Source organism: Branchiostoma belcheri, unplaced genomic scaffold, assembly GCF_001625305.1.
Source record: "Branchiostoma belcheri isolate BF01 breed outbred unplaced genomic scaffold, Haploidv18h27 scaffold5, whole genome shotgun sequence".
In the NCBI taxonomy this organism is placed as follows: domain Eukaryota; kingdom Metazoa; phylum Chordata; class Leptocardii; order Amphioxiformes; family Branchiostomatidae; genus Branchiostoma; species Branchiostoma belcheri.
In genome coordinates this window covers 3,920,611-3,947,566 of record NW_017804131.1, presented here as the reverse complement: position 1 = coordinate 3,947,566, position 26,956 = coordinate 3,920,611, and the positions used below count along the sequence as shown (strand labels likewise).

General features: G+C 39.4%; 2 protein-coding genes across 6 annotated transcripts; one reads left to right on the top strand and one right to left on the bottom strand.

Moving 5' to 3' along the window:
• Positions 1 to 6,988: 6,988 nt before the first annotated feature.
• Positions 6,989 to 10,590, bottom strand: LOC109479883 (cell division cycle-associated protein 3-like). Of its 4 annotated transcripts, none has more exons than XM_019781928.1 (6): positions 10,466 to 10,590; positions 9,216 to 9,368; positions 8,940 to 9,021; positions 8,473 to 8,608; positions 7,806 to 7,963; positions 6,989 to 7,283 (listed from the first exon to the last, which is right to left on the bottom strand). In XM_019781928.1, the coding sequence occupies exons 2-6, from the start codon at positions 9,345 to 9,347 to the stop codon at positions 7,042 to 7,044; spliced, it is 750 nt and encodes a 249-aa protein (XP_019637487.1). In that variant the 5' UTR covers positions 9,348 to 9,368; positions 10,466 to 10,590; the 3' UTR covers positions 6,989 to 7,041. The 4 variants fall into 4 exon arrangements, with proteins under 4 accessions (XP_019637487.1, XP_019637488.1, XP_019637490.1 ...); XM_019781929.1 differs by having other exon boundaries at positions 6,989 to 7,280; XM_019781931.1 differs by having other exon boundaries at positions 6,989 to 7,280; positions 7,857 to 7,963.
• A 129-nt stretch (positions 10,591 to 10,719) lies between these two features.
• Positions 10,720 to 26,902, top strand: LOC109479846 (ubiquitin carboxyl-terminal hydrolase 5-like). Of its 2 annotated transcripts, XM_019781874.1 has the most exons (23): positions 10,720 to 11,032; positions 13,752 to 13,880; positions 14,384 to 14,453; positions 14,869 to 14,993; positions 15,505 to 15,599; positions 15,795 to 15,845; positions 16,389 to 16,573; positions 17,038 to 17,132; positions 17,610 to 17,803; positions 18,116 to 18,187; positions 18,405 to 18,504; positions 18,770 to 18,886; positions 19,333 to 19,486; positions 19,895 to 19,952; positions 20,093 to 20,215; positions 20,536 to 20,624; positions 21,257 to 21,373; positions 21,797 to 21,838; positions 22,381 to 22,530; positions 23,603 to 23,784; positions 24,456 to 24,588; positions 25,083 to 25,167; positions 25,735 to 26,902. In XM_019781874.1, exons 1-23 carry the CDS (start codon positions 10,928 to 10,930, stop codon positions 25,823 to 25,825), a joined length of 2,562 nt encoding a protein of 853 aa, XP_019637433.1. In that variant the 5' UTR covers positions 10,720 to 10,927; the 3' UTR covers positions 25,826 to 26,902. The 2 variants fall into 2 exon arrangements, with proteins under 2 accessions (XP_019637433.1, XP_019637432.1); XM_019781873.1 differs by lacking the exons at positions 21,797 to 21,838; positions 23,603 to 23,784; positions 24,456 to 24,588; positions 25,083 to 25,167; positions 25,735 to 26,902 and having other exon boundaries at positions 22,381 to 22,602.
• Positions 26,903 to 26,956: the final 54 nt, after the last annotated feature.

Genomic DNA, 26,956 nt, shown 5'->3' with positions numbered 1-26,956 from the left:
CCCCCGGAATAAACGTACCCCCCGGTCATATCTTCAAAATCCAATAAACATACCCCCCGGAATAAACATCCCCCCCCCGGAAAATTACCAAAATTGATGGGTAACCTGTGTCTCTTATACTAAAATGTGCTCTTACTGATATACTAGAAACTGTTATGCACAAATCTTTATCTGTTATTTGCAATTAGGAATTTAAATAGACAACAAAGAGAGCATTTCTAGTACAAATGCAGACATGTCATGTTGTTGGGAAATACATACAGTCAAACCTGTAATAACGACCACCCCTGTATAGAGACCACTCGTCCATTACGACCACTTTTTGTTGGTCCCTTGAATTTTTCCCATCGACTCAAGCGTTAAGAAATCTTGCATTGCGTCTACCTGTCTAACGCGTCCAGCGTCCACATGTTTTCGGTCCCGAGACGGCCAAAATGCCAATCCCACCGCCTGAGTCCAGCCAGTACGTTGCCAAATGTTGGCCAAGAAAATCCAACGGGTACCGGGTAATAAAGAATATGGGCATGATGTGGCAGCGTTTTTTTTGCTAGCGTTCGTATCATAAAAGTAAACAAAATTTCGAAGTGCCGATTACTCAAAAATGGCCCCTAAAAATCCCAGCGAACCATCCCAGCATGTCGTTAACTTGGCGTCGATTACGACAACTTTTCTTTTGGGAAAAATCCACTAAAATTAGAAAATAATGCTTCTCTAGCAACCAGATAGGGCTTCAGATATTTTCTGGGCGATATTACCCGGGATTTTGTCGTAAAAATGAGCCAAAACTGTGGTAGAAAAGGCCGAGAAATATCCAACATGGCGTCGCTGCGGAAGAAGGTCATTTGGGGTCAACGGAAGATCTCATTTTTTACGGGGAAGACTGTGTAATATTTTACCCGATTTCTTGATTTTATTGCGGTAAATCGACATCGACAAATACAATATGGTAGCTAAAAATCGTAAATATTAAATGACTTGCTTAGTTTGTTAGAATTTGTTCTAATTTAGAGCTTTGAGGAGTTCGTATTTTGATGAGCACCACCCATGACAATGGAACATTCAGACAAATTTATGCACGCGGCGATCGCGAAAACCGGCCCGAAAATGACACGTTTCTCGCTACAATACGCGTTTATAAACGTCTTCACGTCGAAGATTTGCCGATTTTTTTCACGCGTAGTCGAAAAAAATTACTGATTTCCAAAAAATTAATAAACGTACCGTGCAAAATAAGAACGTACCGGGTGGACGTTCGGGCCGAAAAAAATCGGCAGATGAGATGAGAGTAACAAGAACAACAACAACAGTAACAACAACAACAAGAATGAATTTTTTTTTTTTTTGATTTTGCGATTTTTTGAAGCGGCGATTCCGAGAACCAACAAATTAAATTGGTGTGGCCTTACGGTAACATATTTAAAACAGAAAGAACCCATCATGAGCAAGTTCTGCAAAGCCGGAGAGATGTCGATCCCAGACTTCGTCCAGTTTACCATGGACTGTCAGAGGGCAAAGGGATACAACCACGAACTCAAGATGCACATCAAGGAGTTGGAAATGCAGAAGGTTCAAGATGAGGATCAAGAGCAACCCGACGGTACACTCATCTGTCATTACAAAGAAAACGAGATATCACATATAACATTGGTCCGTGATTCCTAAGTTGAAGTATATCATATCGGAACATTTGGATCTTTTCTTCCTAGCGTACTTCATACTAACGACGTCGATCTCTCTCCTAGATACCTGCATCGAACCTAAATCCATGAAAGAAGTATTGGACATCGTGAGGGATTTGAAGAAGAAGTTTGAACGGATTGAAAGCGGTAAGGCTGAATACTAGATATGGTTTTTCGTGTTTATGTGCACACAATTTGCATAGTTGGGAATCTTAGTTATAAAAACTTGGCGCTCTATCCTTGATAGTGAAGAAGACTCTCTTCTCTAGTTAGGAAGAATCTCTTTTCCAATTACAACAATTTTTTAACACTTATGTAATTTTAAACGTGCTTTAATATATATTGGGCAATCAATATCGTGATGGAAACTGATCGGGAGTAGTCACACTACAAATGGGTAACCTGTCATATGAGACTGAAGCAGCTGTAGTTAGTGCATGAGCCGTCATGTAACTGTACGTAGTCTAGTGTACTGACTCATCGTGTAAAATGTGTGTTGTCTGTTCCTATAGGGCAAAACATAGCAAGGGACAAGCCCACTGTACAGTCTAGTACCGGGTACTACGGTTTCGCAAACAAGGCCGTCGACGGGAGCACCAACCAGTTCTACAATCAGCACAGCGGCGGTTCGTGCACCCACACGGCCGAGGAGACAGACCCGTGGTGGTATGTAGACCTTTTTTTTTCACTGACCCGGTGGGCAAACCAATGAAAAATAGTAATGACTACACTATCATGAAAGTTCATCTGTGTTGGTAGTTACATGTTTAAAGTTTAAGCTTTTGGTCCAACACAAAAATTCTCTCACCTAGAGCTTTCGACCAGTGACTCTGGCCTTCCTCAGTAGACTGACTCAGATCAGTGAGGCTTGTCACGTGGCTTCTTTGAAGTTTTACGTCAACACTGAGTCAAAGTTATCTGGTAGAGGATGTCAGCCTCACTTAACCGCGACGGGGGCCGACATCGTCTACAAGATACCTTTGACTCGGTGTTGACGTCACACTTCAAAGAAGCCACGTGACAATCCTCACTGGGTCAGTCTACTGAGGAAGACTAGAGTGACTGGTCGAAAGCTCTAGGTGAGAGAATTTTTGTGTTGGACCAAAAGCTTTAACTTTAAACAATTAATGACTATAGTTGACCCTCAGATAAGGGTACACAAACCGAAGGTAACGACTCTAGCTGGTTTGACGTGGACCCTGAATAATCAGTGTTACGTCTCTGCAGGTATGTAGACCTGGTCACCCCGCATCCCATCGGCACGGTGAAGATCTACAACCGCCAGGACTGCTGCTCCGACAGGATCGACCCCTTCATTGTACTCGTCGATAGCGGCATGTGGGTTATTTTCCTTACTTTAATACTAGATGTACTTTGGTCAATTATGTTCCACAAATAACGGCATGCAGTTTGCTGAGGTTAGATTTAGTCTCCACCAGACTCCACCAGAAGCTCCATTTCCCCGCCGAGAAAATGGAGCTTCTTTGGCCGGCTACCTTCTCTGGCCAATCAATACCCTTTTTAGGCCGATTTCTACAATTTAGTCCCCCCGCAAAAGAAGTCTGGTGGAGACTAGGTTAGATTTACAACCGCAGTCAATATCCTCACCGTGACGAGCAATACGGGACCATAGGACCATACTCTTCTTGCCATAGCGTCACCTTGCGGAAAAATTGAAAATGCAATCGATCGCTTTGCCACTCAAGCAATTGCAAGAATGTAAAAGCGATGATAAAACAAAATATGCTATTTGTAACGTATAAATTCCACAACGGATGTGTTGTTATGAGTTAGACAGATTCTCCGTACTTATAATTATCACGGAAGTAGAGCGGTCAGGTTGCAGATTTTGTGGGATCAAACGGCTTTAATATCTATTCACTCCTGATATTTTTAAAAGACACGCAGCCCCGCTTGCGTCCAGCCAGCAGTGTGGCGGTGAGTGGGGGAGCGACTACACGAACAAGGGAGTCTTCTACATCGACTGTGGCGGGCTCTGGGGCCGGTATGTCGGGGTGAGCCTCCCTGGACCAGCGCGAATACTTACGCTGTGTGAAGTGGAGGTGTATGCAGGTAGGAAGTGTGCTTTCGTGTAATGCCTGTAATCTCCGAAGCAGATCATATGGTGGCGAGGCAGTGTCCATTGGTCAGCTGAAGAGTGTCCATTAGCCACCATAGGTCAGGCCGTCCTGGATACTGTCTTGCCAACGAAAGGTACCTGCTCAGAAGATTATTTTCGTGTTCTTCAAGAAAAATGACCCAATTGTGCAGGACACGTGATCACAGCGACGACCAATCAGGTCGTCAGTTATCCGCAGTAGAAAACGGTCTGTTCAAATTATTTTGCGATTTTGTTTGCTTTTGTTAGATGATTGCTCAACTTTCCCCTTAAACTAACGGTGTATCATTGTCTTTTATTTACAGCCAAGAATCCAAAGGTTTATGCCAGAAAAGGATAGATCACCCTTTTGCTGAGCCACTGAAGAGAGTGGATGGTTTGCTAATGCCGGTTCAGGCTCCTACATTGCTTGCTGTGCATTTTTATTACAAGTTTTAATTTCATGTTGTTCGTATTAGCGTTGACGAAGTGTTTGTATTTGATATGATTGACTAACTAGGCGCCACTGAAAAGTGAGCAGCTGGCTTGCAATGCTGATTCAAGTTCGTTCCTACATTGCTTGCTGTGCATTTTTATTACGATCTTAATTATGTTGCTAGTACTAGTGTTGACGAAGTGTCTGTATCTGACACGATTGACTAATTAGACATATAATAAAGTCAGTTTTTGTCGTCTTTGTAATAAAAAAGCAAACAAAACAGAGCCTTTTGAATTTCTCCAAAACTTCTAAGAAAAAAATCATGATCACTAGGCATAAATAATCGTAAGGCCATGTTGATTTGATTATATTAATGACATCCTCCGGGAGCCCCAAAACTGATGCGCGCGTGCGAATAAAAAAAAGTTTTGCAAAAAAAAAGTTGTTTTCATTATGAAATCTACGTGGTCATGACGGTTGAACAAATGGGACAGAATATGGTTTGGCGAATAATCTAATCTTCAAGTTCATTTCCTTACAATTTCGTCTTTTTTTGTTTGATTTTGGCATTCTACGACATTGGTATAGTTTTTACTTATTTTTTTGTAACTTACGGTATATTTTTGCTCATTTTACAACTGTTTTGTACGATTTACAGTATGGTTGAAAACTTTTTTTTTTTTGGAAACGGCCGAAAATTCATGCGCGCGCGGATGTCATCCATATAATCAAATCAACATGGCCTAAGTTAACCCTAAACAGTACACCTGGGGTCCGCGCGGACCCCAGCACTATATATTCTGTAATATCTTTTTGTTTCTAAAGATTTTTTTCTGAAATTTTAGGTAATTGTCACCCACAAAGTTGTCTCTCAATACATTGCAGAAAACTCCGTTTCTACCATTTATAAAAAAAATTATATTTGATTTTCTTTTGGGGTCCGCGCGGACCCCAGCCGGCTTTCGATCATAATGGATACACTGGCGTTCTTATACATTACCTTATTTCCGTTTTTATATGTTTTTATGCACTCATCGTATGTCTACCAAGTTTTTTAGAGAATTGTGTAGTAATAGAATTAGATTTTAATAACTTTTGTGTAATTATGACGTCATATGACGTCAGAGCTAATAATATAGTCCGCCATATTGGATTTTGACCAATGACGTCATCAAATTAGCATATTCTATGCATATTAAATGATTTAACTTATATTTAATTATGTAAGATGTTATTAATGTTTGAAAAGAAGTGTAATTTAATATAAAACTCAGAAAATTTTAATGTTTAAACCAAAATTACTTATATTTTCAAAAAAACTGCCTGCTAAAAACCCGTTGCCATGGCAACACAAAAAAATATCAACTTACTAGTATCAAACTAATATGAACTTTTTTCCAGAGACATTTTAGGAAAGGTCTCCAAATTTGATACTTCTAGCGCAAGCCGTTTAGCCGCTATCTGAGATCAAAGTTGGGCCTCAAAAGCCCCTTCAGTCTGAAATGGGTTTAAAAATCGGGTATTTCTTCTTGTCTTCTTTTCTTCACCAAAAAATAGAAAAAGTTCAAAATGTATGATTTTTGTATGTAATGTGGACACAGAGGTTCCCACATCAGTTTGAAAAACAATTGAGCTGGTAGCATGTTGATAATTTCTAAAAATTAGCAAAAAACTGTTCTGGGGTCCGCGCGGACCCCAGGTGTACAGATTAATCAGTCCGGGAAGGTGTACTGTTGAGGGTTAAGAATATAGGGGTATAATACAAAGAGCATGACAAGAATGCTTTAAGTGAAATTAGTTTATTTCTTATTCTAAACATTGATTAGCTACACCCTATAAAAGCTGATACATGTAACACTATACTGTAGTAAACTTTTAGGTTCAAGAAAATTTGTTCAGTGCTATAGGACATGTGAATTTGACAACACATGGCTCTTTTTGATGAAATGTTAGGATATTTACACTGATCAACTAAACAAGTCTTAGAGGTTTAAAAATGTTCTTAGTAATACTAATACAACCCGTAATCCCTTCATTATGTGCTTTTCACAAAAGAGAAGAGTGACAGAAAGTACAATCATGTACATGCTTCAATATCCTAAAAAAAAACTGCAGATTTACTAGATAACAAGCACCATTGTCACAAGAATAAAAAAGGTGTAAGCATTTTTGTTCACAAATAAAAGCATAAACATAAACATCTAGTTGTATGGCAGTGGTTTGATATACAGTTGTCTGTCCCTTCCCCATATTTCACCATATTTTAGTGCAACACATACTGATCTCAATAGTCTTGATAACATCTGTATGATAAGCTTTTATTATTGAAATTAGAACAATGTAGCCTTAATCTTATTTGAATGAAATTATTTTGTGCTGTAAATGATATTCTGGTATTTGCTTTGAAGTGCATCATTAGGAATACACAACTTATGAATATAAAATCTTTCTATGCCCTAGAGAACATGTCATGAGAAGCTAACATCTACTTTGAAATACCGTCATCATTATAAAAACTAAATGTCTTTTTTCCAGTAATACAAACTATCCACGACCCAAGAAATCATCGCAGCTACCATTCCAAGTGTTCTACAGAACAGCCATCCTTAGTACATGTGTGTGCAGGAGTATATTTACATTTATGTACAAAGAAGAAACAGTGTTTAGAAATGTTAGTCAAATGCTGCTTATAGCATAACATGGCAGGCTAATAATAAAACAGCATGGATGTTTGTGACAGTGTCTGTTTTTCACACACCATTCCCTGTGACTAGAAGTGTACCGCTTCTCAAAAAGAAAAGCCCGGGTACAAAATGTATGTCTTTTCACTCGATCTCCACATTCTCCTTGTCGGAGAAGAGTTCGTACTTGGACGCTAGCCTGATCGGGCGCTGTACGGTCTTGGTCAGCCCCAGTCGCGCCATCTGCTTCTGCTGTACGATGACGCGCGGGTTTTCCTCGTTCCTGGTAGTCAGCGGTGACCGCGGAAGGTTTCCCGTTGCCGTGAACAGGACCTTCTTGTTGTTGGGGTGGATTTTTACTGGCTTCTCTGCTGGCTTCACAGCTTCTGAAATTATACAAGTGGTAAAAATCAGTCACGACATCTAAATTATTCTACAGCCCAAAAGGACTTATAAATACTTGTAGTTTGGTACCCCTGTCTGCTGTCAATACATGAATTGCTGGGAAGCTAAATGTACTTCTGATAACCAGTACAAAAAGAAAATTAGACTACGACCTGAAGCTGAAGTCTGTTAATATGGAATCATCTGGACACGATGTTAGAATGTGAAGCACTCACACGTGAGAAAAGGCAACTGTAACTCTTGTTTAAGCTGTTATAGCTGTTACCATTAGGTGCAAATACAATTTCACGCCACACAAGTGAAACTTTGCTCTTATACCATTTCAAAGGTCAATCAACCTTTTTAGTTTCATTTTCACAATGTTAACTTCAGATAATCTCAAATGCATTATGTACAGGTGCAAGATTTAAAAACATGATGGCAGAGTGAAATGTAAGTTAAGTCACGCTGATGCCAGCCCACTCCAACTCCAAGGGTGCATACTGTCACAAAATGAGACTTACTGAACATCCCATTACCCCACCCCCACTTCTGCTTGGAGGTTATTTTCCGACCTTTAGCCTTGAGTAGCCTGGTGTCCTCCTGTGTGGTGCAGCCGTCTGTCAGATTGTCCATCATGTCACACAGCTCACGCTCGTACTGGGGGGTCTGCCGGGATGATCTGGACAGGGGAGACAGGGGACATATTTACTTTGGTAAATATTTTTCACTTATGCATACCAACGCACATTACCTAGTTACTTCACTATCAGTCACTTTGCAACGAAAAACTTACGCTAAGATTTTTATTCAGGAGCTTCAATATTTTACTGTAATTCTTGATTTTTTTTCTCTCAGAGAGAAAAAAATCAAGAATTACAGGCTCAGTACTACTTTTACATTCAGTTTCCTGGTCACTTGTCTTCTGTACTGCAAACTTATAATTAGTGTTTTGTCCCCATCCCCCTAGCTACCACCATGAACATAGTATAGTTCCTTGAGCACCTCCATTTTTCTCAGACTGTGAAATTTTGCTACTGTGCACATGAAGTGAATTACAGTATACGTACTTGTACTCTTCTTACATCCATGTCTTTTGACGATTTCAACGTGTCAGAAAAGACAATTTGCATACTAATCTACACGTACATTTTGGGCCTGACCAAAAGTTCAACTCTCCTGTACTCCTACCTGTCACTCCCCCGGCCGGGCGGGGTCACCTCGATGTCAGGCATCTGGGGCGAGGCATCGGGGTCGTCGTCAAGGAGACGGCAGACGGAGGAGGTGCTGAGGTCAAGGGACAGCTCCGAGTCATAGCACCACGGCTCTGGGGGTGGAAATGGCTAGTTAGGAATAAAATAGGACATGTTCTTCCTTCAAAGGTACAGCAGTTCTTTGTTCTGTGTTGAGACATGATTCAACCCTTTCTTTTGATGGTAATGTGTAAAGCGAGTTCCCAGAGAGAGAAGGGGGTGGGGTACCCTGGGTGCCAGATAAGTTTCAGGCTGCTAGCCCAGGTGCAGTGCAGGGCCTCGTAATACACCACCACAGGGGTAATTTAGATAGGCGGGCGAAGGCCTTCTGGCTGCCACAGGAAAACGGCTCAACGGCCCAAAACTTGTCTGGCACTCAGGGTAGGGGGAGGGGGGGAGAAATACCTCTGTACTCCTTTATTGGTGTCCTGTCAACTTCTCTTGTGGGCGAACGTGGGTCCACAAAAACTGTTGTGGTCTTCTCAACCTTGACCGGGGAAAAGAAATAAAATTTTTAGGTCACAAAAATGCCTCTTGTACTGTACATGAATGGTCAAAAACATTGAAATGAAAGCGTTCAACTTTAAATTTCTGTTAGTGTTAGGGACAATCCAAACCACACTTAACAACTCTTACTGGCTCCCATTATTTTAGGAAGTACATGCACATGAGAATGTGTACCTGAATAGGTGTTCTGTCGATGCCTGAAGTTGGTGACCGGGGGTCAAACTGCAGCACCTTGCGCTGTTCTGGAGGTGTACTACTGGTGGAGTCCTCCAGACTGGCCCAGGTCTTACTCTCAAAGGCACCCATGTCTCTTCTTCAACATGTACTCTGTCAGAGAAAAGGACATAATTGAACACATGCATCCATTCATTACTCTCCAAGCAGAGGTTTGGGTTTTGGGGGTATTTTTAGCGTGTTTTTAGGCTTTTTTATCGGGGTTTCTCTTTTGCACTGAATTTTTTTCCCCACCAAACCCAACCTCTGCCGGCACTCACCTCGGGGAGGGGCAAACCTATTCAAAACAGGCGATAGTGCCCCTCCCCGGGAACCATCAAACTGTCATTAGGGATATCCATTTTATTGTGGTGGATTATCACACTTCTAGGCAGTCGGAAAGGCATTCATTGGGCCACACGCCTCCTGCTGACTGTGCCTATTCATGCATCTGGTTCACACCTCCTTGCAGAAGGACTGAAATGTGTTGAAATGATTAGGTTTATAGCCCATTGAAGTTTTCGACTGCCTGCAGAGGTTGGGTTTGGTGGGAAAAAAAATTCAGTGCAAAAGAGAAACCCCGATAAAAAAGCCTAAAAACACGCTAAAAATACCCCCAAAACCCAAACCTCTGCTTGGAGAGTATCCATTCATGATTTTTAATCCATTGGTCACAGTAATTAAAGCCCTCCGCGCATGCGCACACTCTCGCGTCGGTTTTATCGTTAAAAATTGAAGTTGAACACAAGATTTCGCGGGTTCTTGGAGTATTAAAGCTTGTAACTGTAATATGATAGTGCAGTATCCAGCATGTAGGTTACACGGCCTTCTAACAAAATCTGTGTGTGTGTTACTGGTGAGCTCGGCTACAGAGAAGGATGCGAAAAAATAACGTTCACGATAATCCAAGCAGGTTAGTTTCATGCATCGCCAGTCAGTCATAGTAATGTTTATGCAGGGAGACCATCTACAGGGACTATGAATCAGCAAGTCATAAATTTTGAAGTCAGTTTTACACAACGATACACAAAATCTCCAAACAACCAGTTCACCTTCCAAGTTCCAGCCCCACGCTTTTCTGCTGGATCGCTTTTCTGTACTGCATGCAGCACGGTACGTCCCGATCGACCTTCCTTTTGTCTACTAAACTGTCCAAAGCAAGTTGCATGAATCTGCCGAGTGGAGGGAAATATAAACTCTTTCAAACTTACCCCGGAAATCGCAGTGAAGATACGTTCTGTCTGCTTTGTTGTACAAAACACAATGGACGTTGCGGATGTTGTATGAAAACAATTTTTTAAAGTTACCGCCTCCGCCAATCACGGACTAGTACCTGGATATTTCCATACAATGCCCTGATAGGCTTATCCGCACGTCACGTGATCAGTATCGTCCAATCAAAGATACCGTAACAACCACAACATTTTCTTTGCTGAAAAATCTCGCGAGATACCCCGAGACTTAGATAGAGAAAGCCAAAACATGCAATGAAAAACAGTGATCAAAATCAGAAAATTGCTCTAGAGAGAAGAATAAATCTACATTATTATCATTTTCGTAAATCATATTTTATATCGATGAAAATCAACTGATAATTTTGACATCAATCTCCGTGTGAGTCACAGCCTCACTATATTAAGTGATTTGGATGCGGTTGAGGTCTCAAATCCAAGATGTCGGCACTGGAAACTCTGTACGGCTATCTCCCCTGCGTCAAAGTTCCGCGGGGTGGGGAGAAGATATACAAGGATGAATGCATATACTGCTACGACAACCCGGTAAGTCAAACACTCTACTTTTGTCTGAACCTCATCCCACCTTTCTCGTAACTTTCTATCTGGAATTATACGGTCGGATCTGTGCCGACTTTGTTGGTGGTATTCTGGGCATGGCATGATTTGCAGTTGAATGGGGAGGGATGACATGAGACTGCAGAATTTAGTAGACGCATGTGATGTGGTTATACGATCAACCCATCCAGAATAAAATGAAATAAAAATGTATCACTGCTCTAAAAGCCAGGAGACAGTGAATGCATCATAATCCGTTTACTAACATGCTCACTCAACTGTCAAACTCAAAGGCCAAGAACAAAATGAATGGAACTAACCATCCTTGAAATAATGAATAACTGTTGGAGGATTTTATTGTTTATGGACAAAAGTTTTTCGGCTCTGGATTCAGAAGGAAGTTGCAGATGTTTGTATAACCAATTAATTTTCTTGGTATTACAGCTGAGCTGGAAAACATGCAAATTATGGATTCTTGTTCTAGGATGCAGATATGTTTGATGATTTTTCAGTAATTTTGTTCAGTGAGATAAAAGATTTGTCAAATACAGTGGTGTGTGAATAATAGTGTTACATTTTGACCTCAGTCTCTAATGCCATTGTAAATGGTGCATTAATTTATGCAAAATAATATTCAATCTCTAGTTTTTCTCCATAGATCTGTGTAGATTTCCCTAAAAGTAAAACTTTTAGTAAGAAAACAGAACTGGAGAACAAAGACTTTTTTCAGTTGAACATAGGGCCGATTATGAGTTAAAGGTTTTCTGATATTCCATGATTTATGATAAGAATGTTTATTCAGCATCATATGCTATACAACAAAGCAGCAAAAATATACAAATTAGGCCTGCTTTGGCTTGCACACATTTGCACACATGATTGCAAATGACCACGACTTAAAGCACATAATCTGGCAATAATTTATAAATGCACAACAAAAGATTGACTGATTTGTCAGTCTGTGTGTACGTGTTTGTAATTTGTAGGTGTGGCCACTCCATCTCATACACAGATGCTAGATGATCGGCATTTAGGTATTCCCAGTGTGACATTAGGAATCAGAGGAATGGGGAAGTGGGAGGGTGGTAGGTAGTCCAGCAGATATGTGTCTGAATGGGAGATAAAAATAGCTCCATGTGTGGATAACACCATGCCCAATATGGCTGACTACAGTCTAGAGGGACCTCGCGAAATGCCATATTGGTTGTCTGGTTCAACAAGAGATGTAAACGATTCTAATCGCCTTGTCTCCGCTTTATCTATACAGAGATATAAAACTGTGCATTTTGCCTCAAATTTGATGTCGTGAAGGAATGTTTTGAACTGGAAAAAGTGGCCTGACATTTTAAAATGACTTAACAGATGTACATGCATATATGGATTAATTGTCAAAGAAATTTGAAATGTCAATATCGCCGGAGAGAATATGTGAGAAAGAGCCAATTGCATGAAGATATTTTTTTCAGTTTTACTTTTACTAGTCGTAAGTCAGTCTTGAACATTTGCCAGGGAAGATAACCTCTGCATTTTCTTATCGTTTGGCTTTGTTTGTATAGATGAGACTCTGCTACATACTTCTGGCATTTTGGCAGACCTACATAAAACAAGCATAGACTATGTAGTAAAGAAGGTATGTGGCTTAGGCTCCTGTTACAATGGAATCTTTGGTCGGCAAGAAAAATCCCACCTGGTTGAAATGCTCTATGGCAGGATCAGTTGTATACTCATTTTGCATCAGGTCCTTTTGTTAATTGTGACCCCAATTAACATCTTCATAAATTAATAGACAGAAATGAGTAAACAGTAGATGTACTTTGAAAGTTTGATGTCTTGTTCACTCACAGTCACAAACCTGTACAAAACTAGGCATGTTTGATCTCTTCGATTTCCTTGTAGCCTGAAGGTACAACCTTTGAAAGCTGTTTGGCACCAAACTTAAACTAGTGAAAGGTTCCATTCCAAGAATAAGTAAGCCACATGTGAGAACATTCCTATTTCTACCATCCTGTAAAGTACTTGGTCTTACGCCAAGAGCACAGTTTTGCATTAAAGAAAACATTTCCCCAGATTGTCGGCCTTGAGTGCGAAGCAGTATTCCATTTATGAATCACATAAAACATAATGTCACTGAGTGCCAAGATATTTTTGGAGTGATGCAACTGAAATTGATAAAGGCTATAGCTATTTATGGTAAGGCCAGGCCTTGTCTGGAGTAACTGGGCTTGTGTTGCCTGGTAACATGGCATGGTTGCCTAGCAACAGTACATAGTCTTGTCATGGAGATGGTTCTGTATGAGATAGATTACCAGCTGACCCACTTCCTCAGTCTGGGATGTCATATGTCTGTGTCTGGGGATTGATTTTAACCTGGATAATGTCATGGTCATCTTGAGTTTGACTGATGAGTACCAAATAGGGGGATGTATACTGTATTACAGACTTCTAACTTTGGCCAACTAGTTCAATGTTATTCAATGTCAAGTTCCTATGTAAAGTTTGTTGAAATAAAGCACATACTAGTACAGAAAATTGCCTAGACTTCTAATATGGAGATTTTACAGCAAGATGATAAAAACATAGCACAGTATGTATTATTAAGACACTTTTAGTTGGTAAAACAATTGGCCTTGTATTTGATATTTACCTACATTTGTAAGTTGTAATTTTGCAAAGAAGTAAATGTATCTTTTTGTTGATATTTTTTCAGGAGTCTGAAGGTGGCCTGTTTGTGTGTTTGAAGTCGTACATGGGCCTGTGTCAACTGCATGTCCAGAAGTTCTATGAGAAGTTCCCAGAGAACCCCATCTACCTGCACCTGAAGAGGACCAAAATAGAGGTACAGTGGTTGATTTGATTTATTGAAATTGCAACAGTGCAATACACGCGGAACAGAGGCAGTTATTGCTGGTGTTGTGTCCCGTACATTAAGAAACAAATACAGGACAGACAATACTCATTTTCACTTGAGTCTAGCGGGGGAAAGTCGTGTAAAGTGCCTTTCCCAAGGGCACAAGATCGGTAGCATGTCAGGACTCAAACCCGGGACCTCCTCATTCCGAGTCGCGCACGCTGCTGTTGCGCCACATGACCCTGATGTAGCAAGGCATTGAATCAAGAAAAATAACTTTCTAGTGCCCCTAGCTCATACCTTGTAATGTGCAGCACTCTACATGTGGGCATGTGTGTCTGTAACTGTAAGTGTAATGGTTGAGAGCCAATGTATGAAGTATGTATGACAAATACTATACTGCTGGGAAGAGTCCCATCGTACATAAACTTCCAAACTTGAGATTTGAGAATGAAATCGTTGTGACAGTTGATGTGGTTCCTTTCCCACAGATCTCAGGTGCAGCAGGAGGTGGGGAAACTGATGACCCTCCAGCCAAGAAACCAACAAGGCTGGCCATTGGTGAGATTTCAATTGTACAAGTACCCACATAACAAAATAGGAGTACATGTAGTATGATAAGTTACTTACTTACTAGATGAAGAATTGGAAATGATGATTATGTATAGAGAAAGAGTGAGGTAAAGAGAAAGTATGGTTTGAAAAATTTGAATCTTTATAAGGAAGGCAAAACTTTTAGTTTAAAAGTGAGAGAACTTTTGAAAGAGATTCTGATCATACAAATTGCTTTCTTTGTTAGGTGGCTATTTTTTCTGTGCCTCGAGTTTTTACCATTTAATTATTTCTGTTTTCTTTTAAACCAAGAAAGCCCCCTCAGTAAAAGAGCCCTTGTGCACTCACATTCAAACAATATAATGAATCAAATATTTACATAATATAACAAACACTATCTCTGTTCTTGTTCTTGTACCTGTAGGTGTTGAAGGAGGTTTTGATGTGAATGAAGAGGGCCGTTATGAGATCCAGGAGGAGATTGCCATTGTGGTGATGCCTGGATATGAGTCCTTCCCCTACCCAAGTATAGAGGACACACCTGTCCAGGTAAGGATCATAAAAAGAAACAGGCAAAGACAATACAAAATATACCTGTAGTCAAAATATATTATAAAGGAACAGTTACGTGCTAAAGTGTGCACTGTTTCAGCCCATGGTTAAGGGTATAACTTAACGTTTTAAAGAGTTTCCTAGCCTTTATGCTGGTTATACTAGCAGAAATAACATTTGCACCTACATGTATTACTAGTAAAAATGTTTTAGTCATAGTTTTGTCTTGGCAGACAGTGTCTTATTTGCTGGAAGCTGCAATTTGTGAGCAATCTGCAAGGGGGATTGCCCTCAAATTTGAATCAGTTTGTTTCAGAATGTAAGGCACATTCACTCCAGAAAACCATTGGAATCCATGTGTAACTTTGATTAATCCACCACACAAACCATCCAACTGATGCTGACGAAAACCTAATCTCCTTGCCCCTTCAGTACTGCAGGAGTAAGACTAAGTTACCAGTAGTAAGAGTGTTTGTCTGACTGGTGTTATTGTTCACATTCCTGACAGATCCAGTTGGCGATAGAAGGTATCCTGAAGTCTTCAGGAGCTGACAAGCAGTCTGCAGTAGAAGCCTGGGATGGAGAGGTCAGACAAGTTAGCAAGTAAGTGTTATATTCCCAACCAAACATAATGGAACTTCACTTCAACTTCTTTCACTTTCATATCATGAGATATCTATGTCATACCTGGGTCTTGATAACTTTGTACATGTTAATACACATAATGTAGAAAGTTCCTGTTAGCAAATTTCTAGTAGTTCTTCAGACTGAATTTGTTGTGAATTTTGTACTTTTCAGACATGCAGATAAGTTAGAGCAGCTGGACAATGGAGTCAAGGTGCCTCCCAAGTAAGTCACAGACTTTTGTCAAATTTAAAGTATTTTGGTTTGCCAGATCCTCAGGCCTAGGAAAAAAATAGTGTTTCCTGTTTCAGTCTTGAGAAATTTAGGGTCGATAGGTATGGACTATGTTTTATTTTTGTTTTTCTTTTAAACTTTGGTGATCTCTAGTGATCCAACGTATACAATTCAGTTTAACAAAGTGAAACTTGCACTCATATTTTCAATATGAATGCTGGGAAACTGATTTTACAACGTTTCATCACTCAGATGTCAGTTCATGGAGCTAGAAAAGGCCGATCAGCTTGAAAAATTTAGGCTTGGAAAATTTAGCTTGAAAAAAAGGCTAGGGTTGCCAGTTTTTTCTAGGGTCGGTCGGGAAACATGAAGCACAACATTTTTTCCAAGGCCTCATTAAGAGCCATTGTGACATGTTCAATTGCAAACATCTAGTAAATATTGTATTCTTCTGAATCTTATTTTAATCTGAATCTGATTTTATTTCACTGGAGACAAATTTTTTCTTGCTGACGATGTCTTCTGAACCTCCAGAGGCTGGAAGTGCTCCAGATGTGACCTTGTGGAAAACCTGTGGATGAACCTGACAGATGGGAGCATCGCGTGCGGACGTAGGTACTTTGACGGGTCGGGTGGGAACAACCATGCCGTGGACCACTTCAGGGAGACAGGCTTCCCCCTGGCCGTCAAGCTGGGGACCATCACCCCTACTGGAGCAGGTGGGAACACTGGCTGCAATAATACTAAGTCTTACATTTCTGGAAAGGTAAACTTCAGAAATGGCAAGCTAAAAATACAGGCTTTAAAGTAGAAACAGTTCAATGCAAGGCTGCATGGACAACTTCAGGGCACTGAACTTGCAATCCACTGAAGCAACATCTCTTCCCTTTAAGTTAGAAACATCAAGCTTAGGCAAGCTTGACTAACTGACTCAATAGACAAGGCAAAGCAAGTGTTACTAAGGCTGGTAGGGAAATTCCCTATCCCATTTTAGGTTGATGAGGCTATAGTGCTGTGACCCATAGCTTTTTGATACTCTATTTTCTTTGTGTGCAGCTATGGCATCTGAAACCTTCATAATGTCAATTGCTGTCACAGATGAACTTTCATTTAGATTGTCATGTTGTTCCAATGAAAGCTGATAGGTGGCGCTCATGCCTAACCTTTGTGTTTTTCCTCACAGATGTTTACTCCTATGATGAGGATGAGATGGTGGAAGATCCTCACCTGGCCAGACACTTGGCCCACTTTGGCATCAACATGATGAGTATGGAGAAGGTGGGTAGTCTCTGGAGGTCTTCTGTTTCTATAGTCTGCACACACACTGATTTCAAGACATTTGACGAACATTCCTGTTTCTTTTGGCATTATACATGTATGTAGTATAACCCAATAAGCAGAATCCTGTTATACAGTGTGGGTTCAGTATCATGAAAGTGTTTGCTTTCAATAACTTCAATTTGTATTGTGATACAGTAGTGTTGTTTGTGCATCTGTGTTTTGTGTATCTTCACAGCCTCTTCGGATCTTATGGTTGTATGTATATTCAGTAAAAACACCGCAGAGTGTTGTCCAAATTATATTTGGTCTACGCTTTCCCCAAACAATGTATATAGCATATCCTCACAGATTCTTTCCATCTTACGTTTGATATAACTATGGTATCTCAAAGCTGAATGTCTTCCATCCCCCTTACAAATATATGTGTGTATTTTGTCTCTTATTTCCCCAAACAACAACCACACCACAACCCAGACTGACAAGACGATGACAGAGCTGGAAATTGACATTAACCAGAGGGTGGGAGAGTGGGCGACTATCCAGGAGTCAGACAAGCAGCTGAAGCCCATGTACGGGCCGGGGTACACCGGGATGAAGAACATGGGCAACAGCTGTTATCTCAACTCTGTCATGCAGGTCATCTTCACACTACCTGACTTCCGCAAAAGGTCAGGACAATATGATGATTTTTTTTATTAACTAACAACATTAATCCATACAGAAATTTAATGCTAGAAGATCTTAACCATCAAGAGAAAAGCACAAGACAAAGAAAAATTCAACCTTAAAGTCCATAAAGTTTAGTTTTACGTAGTATGTATTGTTGAAAGAAATCCAACTGTATGTAAAGCAACTGTGTTACATGTACTAGTCAATCATTGTGTGTATGTACAGAAATACATGTACTTTGTTTGTTACTGTATACTGTGCTTTTTGTAGCAATCTTTTTATAGACGGTTTTGTATCCATTTTTTTTTCAGATATTTTGAAGAATATGATTTAATCTTAAACAGAGCACCTGAAGAGGCCCCCAGTGACTTTACCACCCAAATGTGAGTAAATGAATGAATGATTGTCAAATGCCTTCTCTTTGAAAATATTGAACCACAAGTTGTGTAAGTGTGACTACTTTCAATTATTGAATATAGATATGCAGCATGCCGTTAGTGTAATGGGACAAGCATTGCTGACTAAAGCATATGATTACTGCTCCAGGGTTTTCAAACAGTAACATTAGTCCAGGATATAACCAGCATATTTGTGTTTCAGGGCAAAGGTTGGGTACGGTCTGTTGTCAGGTACCTTCTCCAACCCACCTGAAGAGGAGATGGCCGCAGCTGCAGCTGCACCACCTGCCAAAAAAGTCCAGGTGCTGCAATAAGTTTCTTCAGTCCAACTGATTGTGCTGATGCTAATTTTCAATCCCAGAACAAGAATAATATTTATCTTCAAGATGTGTTGTTTAAAAAATTCCAACCCCAAGCAGTGTTTCAACCAAATTTGTGATTTCAAATGTATAGTGTACCATTACCAAAGTAGTTATAATGAAGAAAAGTCTTAGATGTTGTTAAATTTACATTTGAAATGAATAAGTATGTAACAGTAACTAACAGTGGTCTGTTGTTCCTCCTCAGAATGGCATCACCCCCCGGATGTTTAAGACGTTGATAGGGAAGGGCCACACAGAGTTCTCTACAAACAGACAACAGGACGCACAGGAGTTCTTCCTTCATCTCATCAATATCATCGACGTAAGCCACATCTACAGTCACATCTGTAGATATTTGCAGTGTTATTCAACAACCTTTTTTTCACAATGCTTTGATTCGTACATCAATGTTTACTAAGAGAATAGTGTTCCAAACTTTACCACTAGAATGATGTGAAAATTGTCAGATGTTTCAAGTGTCTGTCCAACACTCTTCATGTTTACATACATGTAGGATTTATGGAACAAGAAACAAAAGGTTCTAAATAAACAAAACAAGTAAAAGTCAACATTTTCTTAAGGCTTCTAAATAAACAAAAGGTAAGTGACAAAATGATGAAGAGTGTCAGACACTTGAAACATCTGACCATTAAATTCTTATATCCAGTGATAAAGTTTGAAACACTGTTTTATCGATATAACCCTGGATGACTAATCTTCACAAACGTATCAGTGTTTACCATTTGATTTCTGCGGTTTGCCCCATAGAGACATTCGAGAGGCACATTCAACCCGACAGTATGTTTAAAGTACATGGCAGAGGAACGTATCCAGTGTGTCCAGTCTGGCAAGGTTAGGTACAAGCAGCGGTCAGACTACCTTCTGTCCCTGCCTGTACCTGTGGAGCTGGCAGAGAACAGAGGTAAGTTATGAGTTATAACTTACATGTTAAACATATAATATATAGTGCTGTATTCCACAACATGGCAGAAAATGGTCATTGTAAAATTCACGTTTGGCTTATGATTCATAGGAGTCAAGTGTAGGAATTGACTGGGGTTTTTTTTGCAAATTGTTGAAATGGTGACTTGAACTGTTCAGCCTATTATTAGTAGACATAAAGCATTGAAGTGTCTTGTTAATGTTTTGTTGACACTCAGTTGGTATTCATACTAGAATGTTGTGCACTCCTCTTTGTGCTGTAGCAAGAGATAAAGGGCTGACCTAGGCTTTACCAAGTAATATTTCATCTTGTATATAAATGTACAAATGTACATTGTAATAAAGATGATTCTTTGTTGTAATGTATGACTCTTTCTGTCTTTTTCAGAGGAGCTAATTGTGTATGAAACAAGGAAGAGAGAAAAGGAAAGCAAAGGGGAGAAAATGTAAGTAGCTCTGCTCATATTTTGTCATTAGTGATAAATATCTGCATTCCTTTGTCATATTTTGATAGCTGTCCTATTATGGTTTAATAAGTTATGGTTTAGTTTTTAAAACAATAACTTTTTAATTTGTTGTTTCCCAGGGACCCTAAGGAGTTGGTGAGAGCTAAGCTATCCCTGCAGACATGTCTGGACAGCTGGGCTGAGCCTGAGTCTATCCAGGACTTCTACAGTAGTGCTCTACAGGCCAGATCTGTGGCCAACAAGTAAGGCCTGAACCAGACTAACTTCTAACCCTGATCTGCTGTATCTATATATACATTTATGATATTACATTAGTCTCTCAGACAATCTGTTACAAATGACACCTCTCATTGCTTTGCTACTGCGAATACAAACTTGTTTCATCTAAGTTAGTTGTTGAATTCTATACAATCATGTAGGTTTAGGTTATGTCCTCATGTATTGCATTTGCTGTGGGGATTTACAATTTTAGATGCTCTTGATATATTGTGAATTCCCCTTCAGCCAAAAAAATTGATCATAATTGTAGTTTAACTTTGTTTGTCCTTGTGTTTATTTTCAGGACGACAAAATTTGCTACCTTCCCAGAATATTTAATGGTGCATCTGAAGAAGTTCACAATAGGTGAAGACTGGGTGCCCAAGAAGTTAGGTTTGTATCACTTCAGATGAAGAACCTTCTGAAATATTGTCCTATTTATCATTGTCATGTATTATCATGATATTACACCACAGTTGGTAGGACCCACATGTTATACATGTACCTAGCAGGTGTTAGAATTTTTATGCTTCAATATTATCCTCATATATCTAAATGTTAGGAGAAATTCCTGACCTTAGATAGATATTAGTGATATGATGCAAATTTTCCACTTCATAACACAGGGTTTGAAATTCATTCTGGGTAATAGGTGCACTGGTGCTCCCAACCTAAAAAATTGGGTGCACAAACAATTTTTTGGGTGCACTATGTAAGTAGAATGTCAGTAAAAACTAATTATGTTTCATTTCTAAATAAATGTACTATAACAATGATTTTATTATTTTTTTGACCCTTGGATATTAAGAATATGCTACATACTAGTATTACTACATGTACAAGTACAACTAACTATGCATCTAACATCTTTACATACGTAAACCTACAAAAATATTTTAGTGCACTGGTGCACCCACAGAAAAAAAATTAGTTTTTAGGTGCACAGCTCTAAATTTAGGTGCACTAGGGTGCACATTGCACCCCATATTTCAAGCCCTGATGTATTTTGTGTGTTTGTGTACTAGATGTGTCCATGAGCATCCCTGATGAACTGGACCTGGAACATTTGAGGGGGAAGGGGATACAGCAGGGGGAGGAAGAGCTTCCAGAGGGGGAAGAACCACCGATGGAAGAGCCTGCTGGTATGACTGGTACTAACCAGTTATTTTGCATTGAAACAAATCACACTTTCAGCTCTGGAACTGTATAATTTATATGTAATTACAAAGCCATGCAGGTAGATTTTTGGGAGTATGACGTTCTGTAAGGCTAATAGCTGCCCATATGCTGCTCTGCAGTTTTGTACTATCTTTCTTATTTTGATTATCTGTTGGTGTTTTGCAACTTTCTTTTAAACCTGTAAGTAACATATTGTGACACTCACATGCTACTCTTAGAAGGTACATGTAGAATGCTTCTTCAATGTGCCGTATTCCTTTTTGTTTCCTAGCAATTTTCTTTGTCTAAATAATAAAGCTAAGTTGATAGCACCATGCCCATACATGTATGTACCAGGCATTGCTGTACTTTATGTTGCCTTGCTGCATGCTTATTTACATGTACAGGAGCTGGTGCTGGGGCTACTGCTGCTGCTGCTACAGGACAAAGTAAGGTTTAGGGGGAAGAGCAAATATTTCTTAATTAAGGATAATTGCCTATTCCTGTAGCATTCATTATGCAGTTGTTTTACATATGTGACAGTGTGTATCAGTAAAACTCATTGGTACTAGTATTTGCATTGCCAAACATTAATTATGATATTTCCTGTTTTACTGTCATATCCCACAAGTTTTACTAGTCTGTAGTCGTTAAGTAGTTTGAAGGTACATTGTACTGTTTTTTTTGTACATGTACTTACATTTTTACTGCCATATTACAACACAAACATGTACTACTGTACGTAACATGGTGAGTTTGTGAAATAGTTCGGGAGATAAGAATCTACTTTGAATTTTAGGAAGCTTAATACATGTACAGGATAATAGTGGAATATATTAGACTAACAAAGCATTGTTGAAAACAGTAATGCCCCGCCTCAGAGCTAACCACTGAAATGCAGTGTAGAAGAAGAATAGTGGAAGATTGAAATTACCTGTAGATTTTTGCCCTGAATTCAGCTTAACAAAGTGATGTATCCTGCCCTGTGTAGAAGCTGAGCCTGAGATAGATGAGGGAACAGTGATCCAGCTGTCAGAGATGGGGTTCCCTACAGAAGCCTGTAGGAAGGCTGTGTACTACACCTCCAACTGTGGGGCTGAGGCTGCCATGGACTGGATCATGCAGCACATGGAGGATCCTGGTCTGTTTCTACATGTACTTCTACATGTAATATTATTGGTCAAGTACTGAAGATTAGCATTGGAAAACTACAATTGAGTGGACCCAACTCAGGGCGGTTGCGGTCACCTTGGACAAGTTGCTTAATGCTTGTGGCAATGGGGAAAATTTTTGGGACCGAGAAAAAGCGGTCACCATGGCCAGGTGGCCAGCTTGAAGAGGTGGTCACCTTGGTAGGTTTGATTGTACATGTACATTTTGAAGATGCTCAATGACTGAAATGGTTAAATTTTCTCTTGCCTATTATTTAGGCCATGTTGATTTGATTATATGGATGACATCCTCCGGGAACCCCAAAATTGATGCGCGCGTGCGAATAAAAAAAAAGTTTTGCAAAAAAAAAGTTGTTTTCATTATCTACGTGGTCATGAGGGTTGAACAAATGGGACAGAATATGGTTTGGCGAATAATCTAGTCTTCAAGTTCATTTCTTTACAATTTCGTCTTTTTTCGTTTGATTTTGGCATTCTACAACATTGGTATGGTTTTTTTGTAACTTACGGTATATTTTTGCTCATTTTGCAACTGTTTTGTACGATTTACAGTATGGTTGAAAACTTTTTTTTTTTGAAACGGCCGAAAATTCATGCGCGCGTGGATGTCATCCATATAATCAAATCAACATGGCCTTAGTATTAAAAATCATAATGGTTCCCAAATACACATTGACACATTGATAGTGCATCACATTTTGTCCAATGACTGAAAAGGTTAAATTTTTTGTTGCTTTTTAAAAATCATAATATTATGGTTCCCAAATGCACATTTAATTTGATAGTGCATCACATTTTTGAAGATGTTCAATGACTGAAATGGTTTAATTTTCTGAATTTTCTGTTGCCTATTTAAAATCACATGGCTCCTAATTACATATTGATAGTGTATCACTTTTTGAAGATCTTTTATGACTGAAATGGTTGGATTTTCTGTTGCCTTTTAGAAAATAAAATCAAGTAATCAAATACACATTGATAGTGTTCCACATATTGACGATGTTTTATGACTAAAATGTTGAATTTTCTGTCCTGGTGCAGATTTTGCAGCACCCCTGCAGATCCCGCGAGCGCCTGCAGGACAGCGGCCGGAGCCAGAAGGCGCTGCAGCAGGAGGTCCCAGGGCTGCCGAGTCCTCCGCAGGCCTGAGTGAGGAGGCTGTCACCATTCTGGAGGCCATGGGTTTCACCAGGGGACAGGCTATACGGGGGCTGAAGGCTACAGTAAGACAGTCTTCTAAACAATTTACAATTATAATGTCAATAGTTTTTTCCCCTAAGGATACATGTAAAGTGAAGCTGACCAGGGTTGTCACTGGAGGACCCACTATGCTGTGATTTAGACCCCCTATGCTGTGATTTAGACCCCCTATGCTGTGATTTAGACCCCCTATGCTGTGCTTTAGCCCTCTACACTCTGTTTTTTAACCAGCATAGGGATGTATCTTTTTTGGGAGAACTCTTCATAAATCTTCAAGAACTCAAAAATTGATGTGAGGATGAAGCTACAACAGAAGGATAAAGCTACATGTACATGTACAACAGAGGGAAAACATAACAAAATAAAGTAATAAAAAATATTGTCTCAGAGGTTCATGAGTTTTTAACTTATTTAGGGAGAATACAAGACCCCCTATTGTATATCTTAACTACTAAATACAGTGGGAAAGAAGGTGTGTTTTTCTTTATCAATATTTATCCTTCTAAAAATGTATGGCATCTTTACGGTATTAATTATAGTAAGGAAGTGTGACTGAGGATCCTATGCATCCCTTCTGCCCCATACTAGTATTTACCACTGTGCTTTACTTACTACATACTAGTAAATGCAGGAAAGTGAAAAGGAGCAGTTGTTGCCTTTATTGTTGTTAACGTTTAGTTCTATACTATTTTAGGATAATGATTTGGAGAGAGCAGCGGACTGGTTGTTCAGCCACTCTGATGAGCTGGACACCATGCCCATGGACACAGCAGAGCAGGAAAGTCTCCCCGTACCTTCAAATGCACAGGTCCAGGACGGCACTGGAAGTAAGTCACATCCTCCTCAGGGTTCGAAATACCACCTGCATATGGAGGTTGGTGCAGGTAAAATTAGAGCTGTGCAGGTATTTCTGATGTCTACCAGTCCTGTACCGATTCATGTACATGTATGTGGGTGTACATGGATTTTCATTAGCTGTATTGACTGTTACTACTTGAAGTGTAAAAGAAATAATGGCAATGGTATCTGAACAGTTCTTAGTATGATCCATACCTTCTAAGTTTTGAGTGATGCAGGTAATTTTCCATGTTACCTGCACTGGTGCAGGTATGCAGCAAAGACCTGCTCCTAGAGATTAAGTCCCATGATTTCTGAAAGTAATCAATACAAGCAATAGATTCACTGTCATATTTGTACAAGTCATGTACAAGATATGACTTGTGTAAACCTTGTGGTAGTTGTAATTTCATACTACAATGAAAAATGCAGCCATGCACTATCTTGACTAAGCAGTAATTTGTTTTTTGTTTTCCTCTTGTAGAGTACAAACTTGTAGCCTTTATCAGCCACATGGGGACCTCTACAATGTGTGGCCACTATGTCTGCCATATCCTGAAGGATGGAAGGTGAGGCTCAGCAATCTTTACTATCTAATCTTCATTAAATAACTGTCAACAACAATCTCTAGTTCAATGTAGTTAGCTAAAGTGGAGTATCATCTATAATTTTTTTAAATCAGTACTGTATTTGATAGCCTAAGCTTGTAATTTTATACATGTAGTATGAAGGAAAGGATCTTGGGCCCACTTTTTTTTTTTCTTTTTTAACCGAATTTAATGTCATTTTTCCCCAACCGGGGTTTAGACGTGCTTGCACCAAGTGCAAGTCTTTTTTTTGAAGCAAGATTTTTACGGCTGGATGCTCTTCCTAACAACGCCAACCCAAACCCTAGTAGGGCCCAGGAACCCTCTAACTGAGGGGGAAATGTGTGTTAAGTGCCTTTCCCAAGGCACAATGTCTGGGTGCAAGTCCGGACATGTCTGGGTCCAACCCTGGGGATTGAACCTGGGTCTCCTTGCTTGACAGTCGGACGCTCTATCCACTACACCACTCGGACGCCACTGCTAATGGAAATTTGAATCAAATCTCAAATATTAAGGTATTAATCAAGATTGTTTTTCTGCTGTTTACAGATGGGTTATCTACAATGATGAGAAGGTTGCCGTCTCGGAGAATCCACCAAAAGACCTTGCCTACCTGTACCTGTACCAGAGGATACAGTGAAACAAACAGCTTTACCCAGAATAGTTACTAAAATAGTTTATCAAACCTTTAACCAGCTATTTCTCACAAGCAGTTGGCAGAAAAAGTTACTTGTTGGTTGACAGTTATCTGAAAGTGAAAACTGTACCAGTCTGTAACTGGAGTTTATTAATGTTGAAAGTTGGATAAAAGGATTTCAATTTACATAGGAAATGCAGAAGGTAGTGTTGATTTTGTTTTCACACATTTCTCAATTTAGTCACTTGCAGCTTTACATGATATATTACCATTTAAAAAAATATCCTTTATCGAATTATGCACAGCTTAGATGGTTACACTCAGTTTCAATAATGCAAATTATTAAAAAACTGTTCTTGATATTAAGCATCTTCATTGTAGGCAGAGATATCCTTTAAAAGAGTAAGATGTTTTCTAGTTGATGTGTTGCAATGAGGACATATTTCTCTTTTTTGTAACTTTATATTTCTTATTTAGCTTCTCAATGGAGCAGCTAAATTCTCCAATGTTAAATATGAATGGGACATTTAGGTAGATTAGTTTTGTTGTCTTACTCTGGCAGTAAAGGGAGAGGGGTAATAACTATTAGGAAATAATATTTACACTGAAAGACGTAAGGATTTGGCTTTGGTTACATTTTATTATTTGACTATATTACCTGGAAATATCCTGGGTATTACACACTTGTTAAGCTTTTCTCGACTGCAGATTGCTACATGTTTTTATATCATGTAAAAGAATAACAGTAGAAAGAGTGGTCAAAATGAGCAATTATTACGGTGGTATCCAGCTTAACTGGAGAGAGGCGCTAGAACACTAGTCCCCGGCACTGAATATAAGGGGGAACTAATAACAAGAATAATCTTCACGATGCTTCAGAGTAACAAATACAACCCAAGAAAATCTGTTCATGTTTTTCCGGCATCTTCCACTGGGAAAATAAAGTTTATAACCTGAAATGACATTTGATGTTGTCTCTTTCTTAGAAATACACTTTCTAACAGTAAAACATCTTGTTTTGATACAAGTCATTCTCTAGTACTAGTGTAACGTTAGTACTTTTCAGAAATCTCACTATACTATAAAACTTTTACAGCATCACCTGTACATATCATACAAAATATGATATTACCA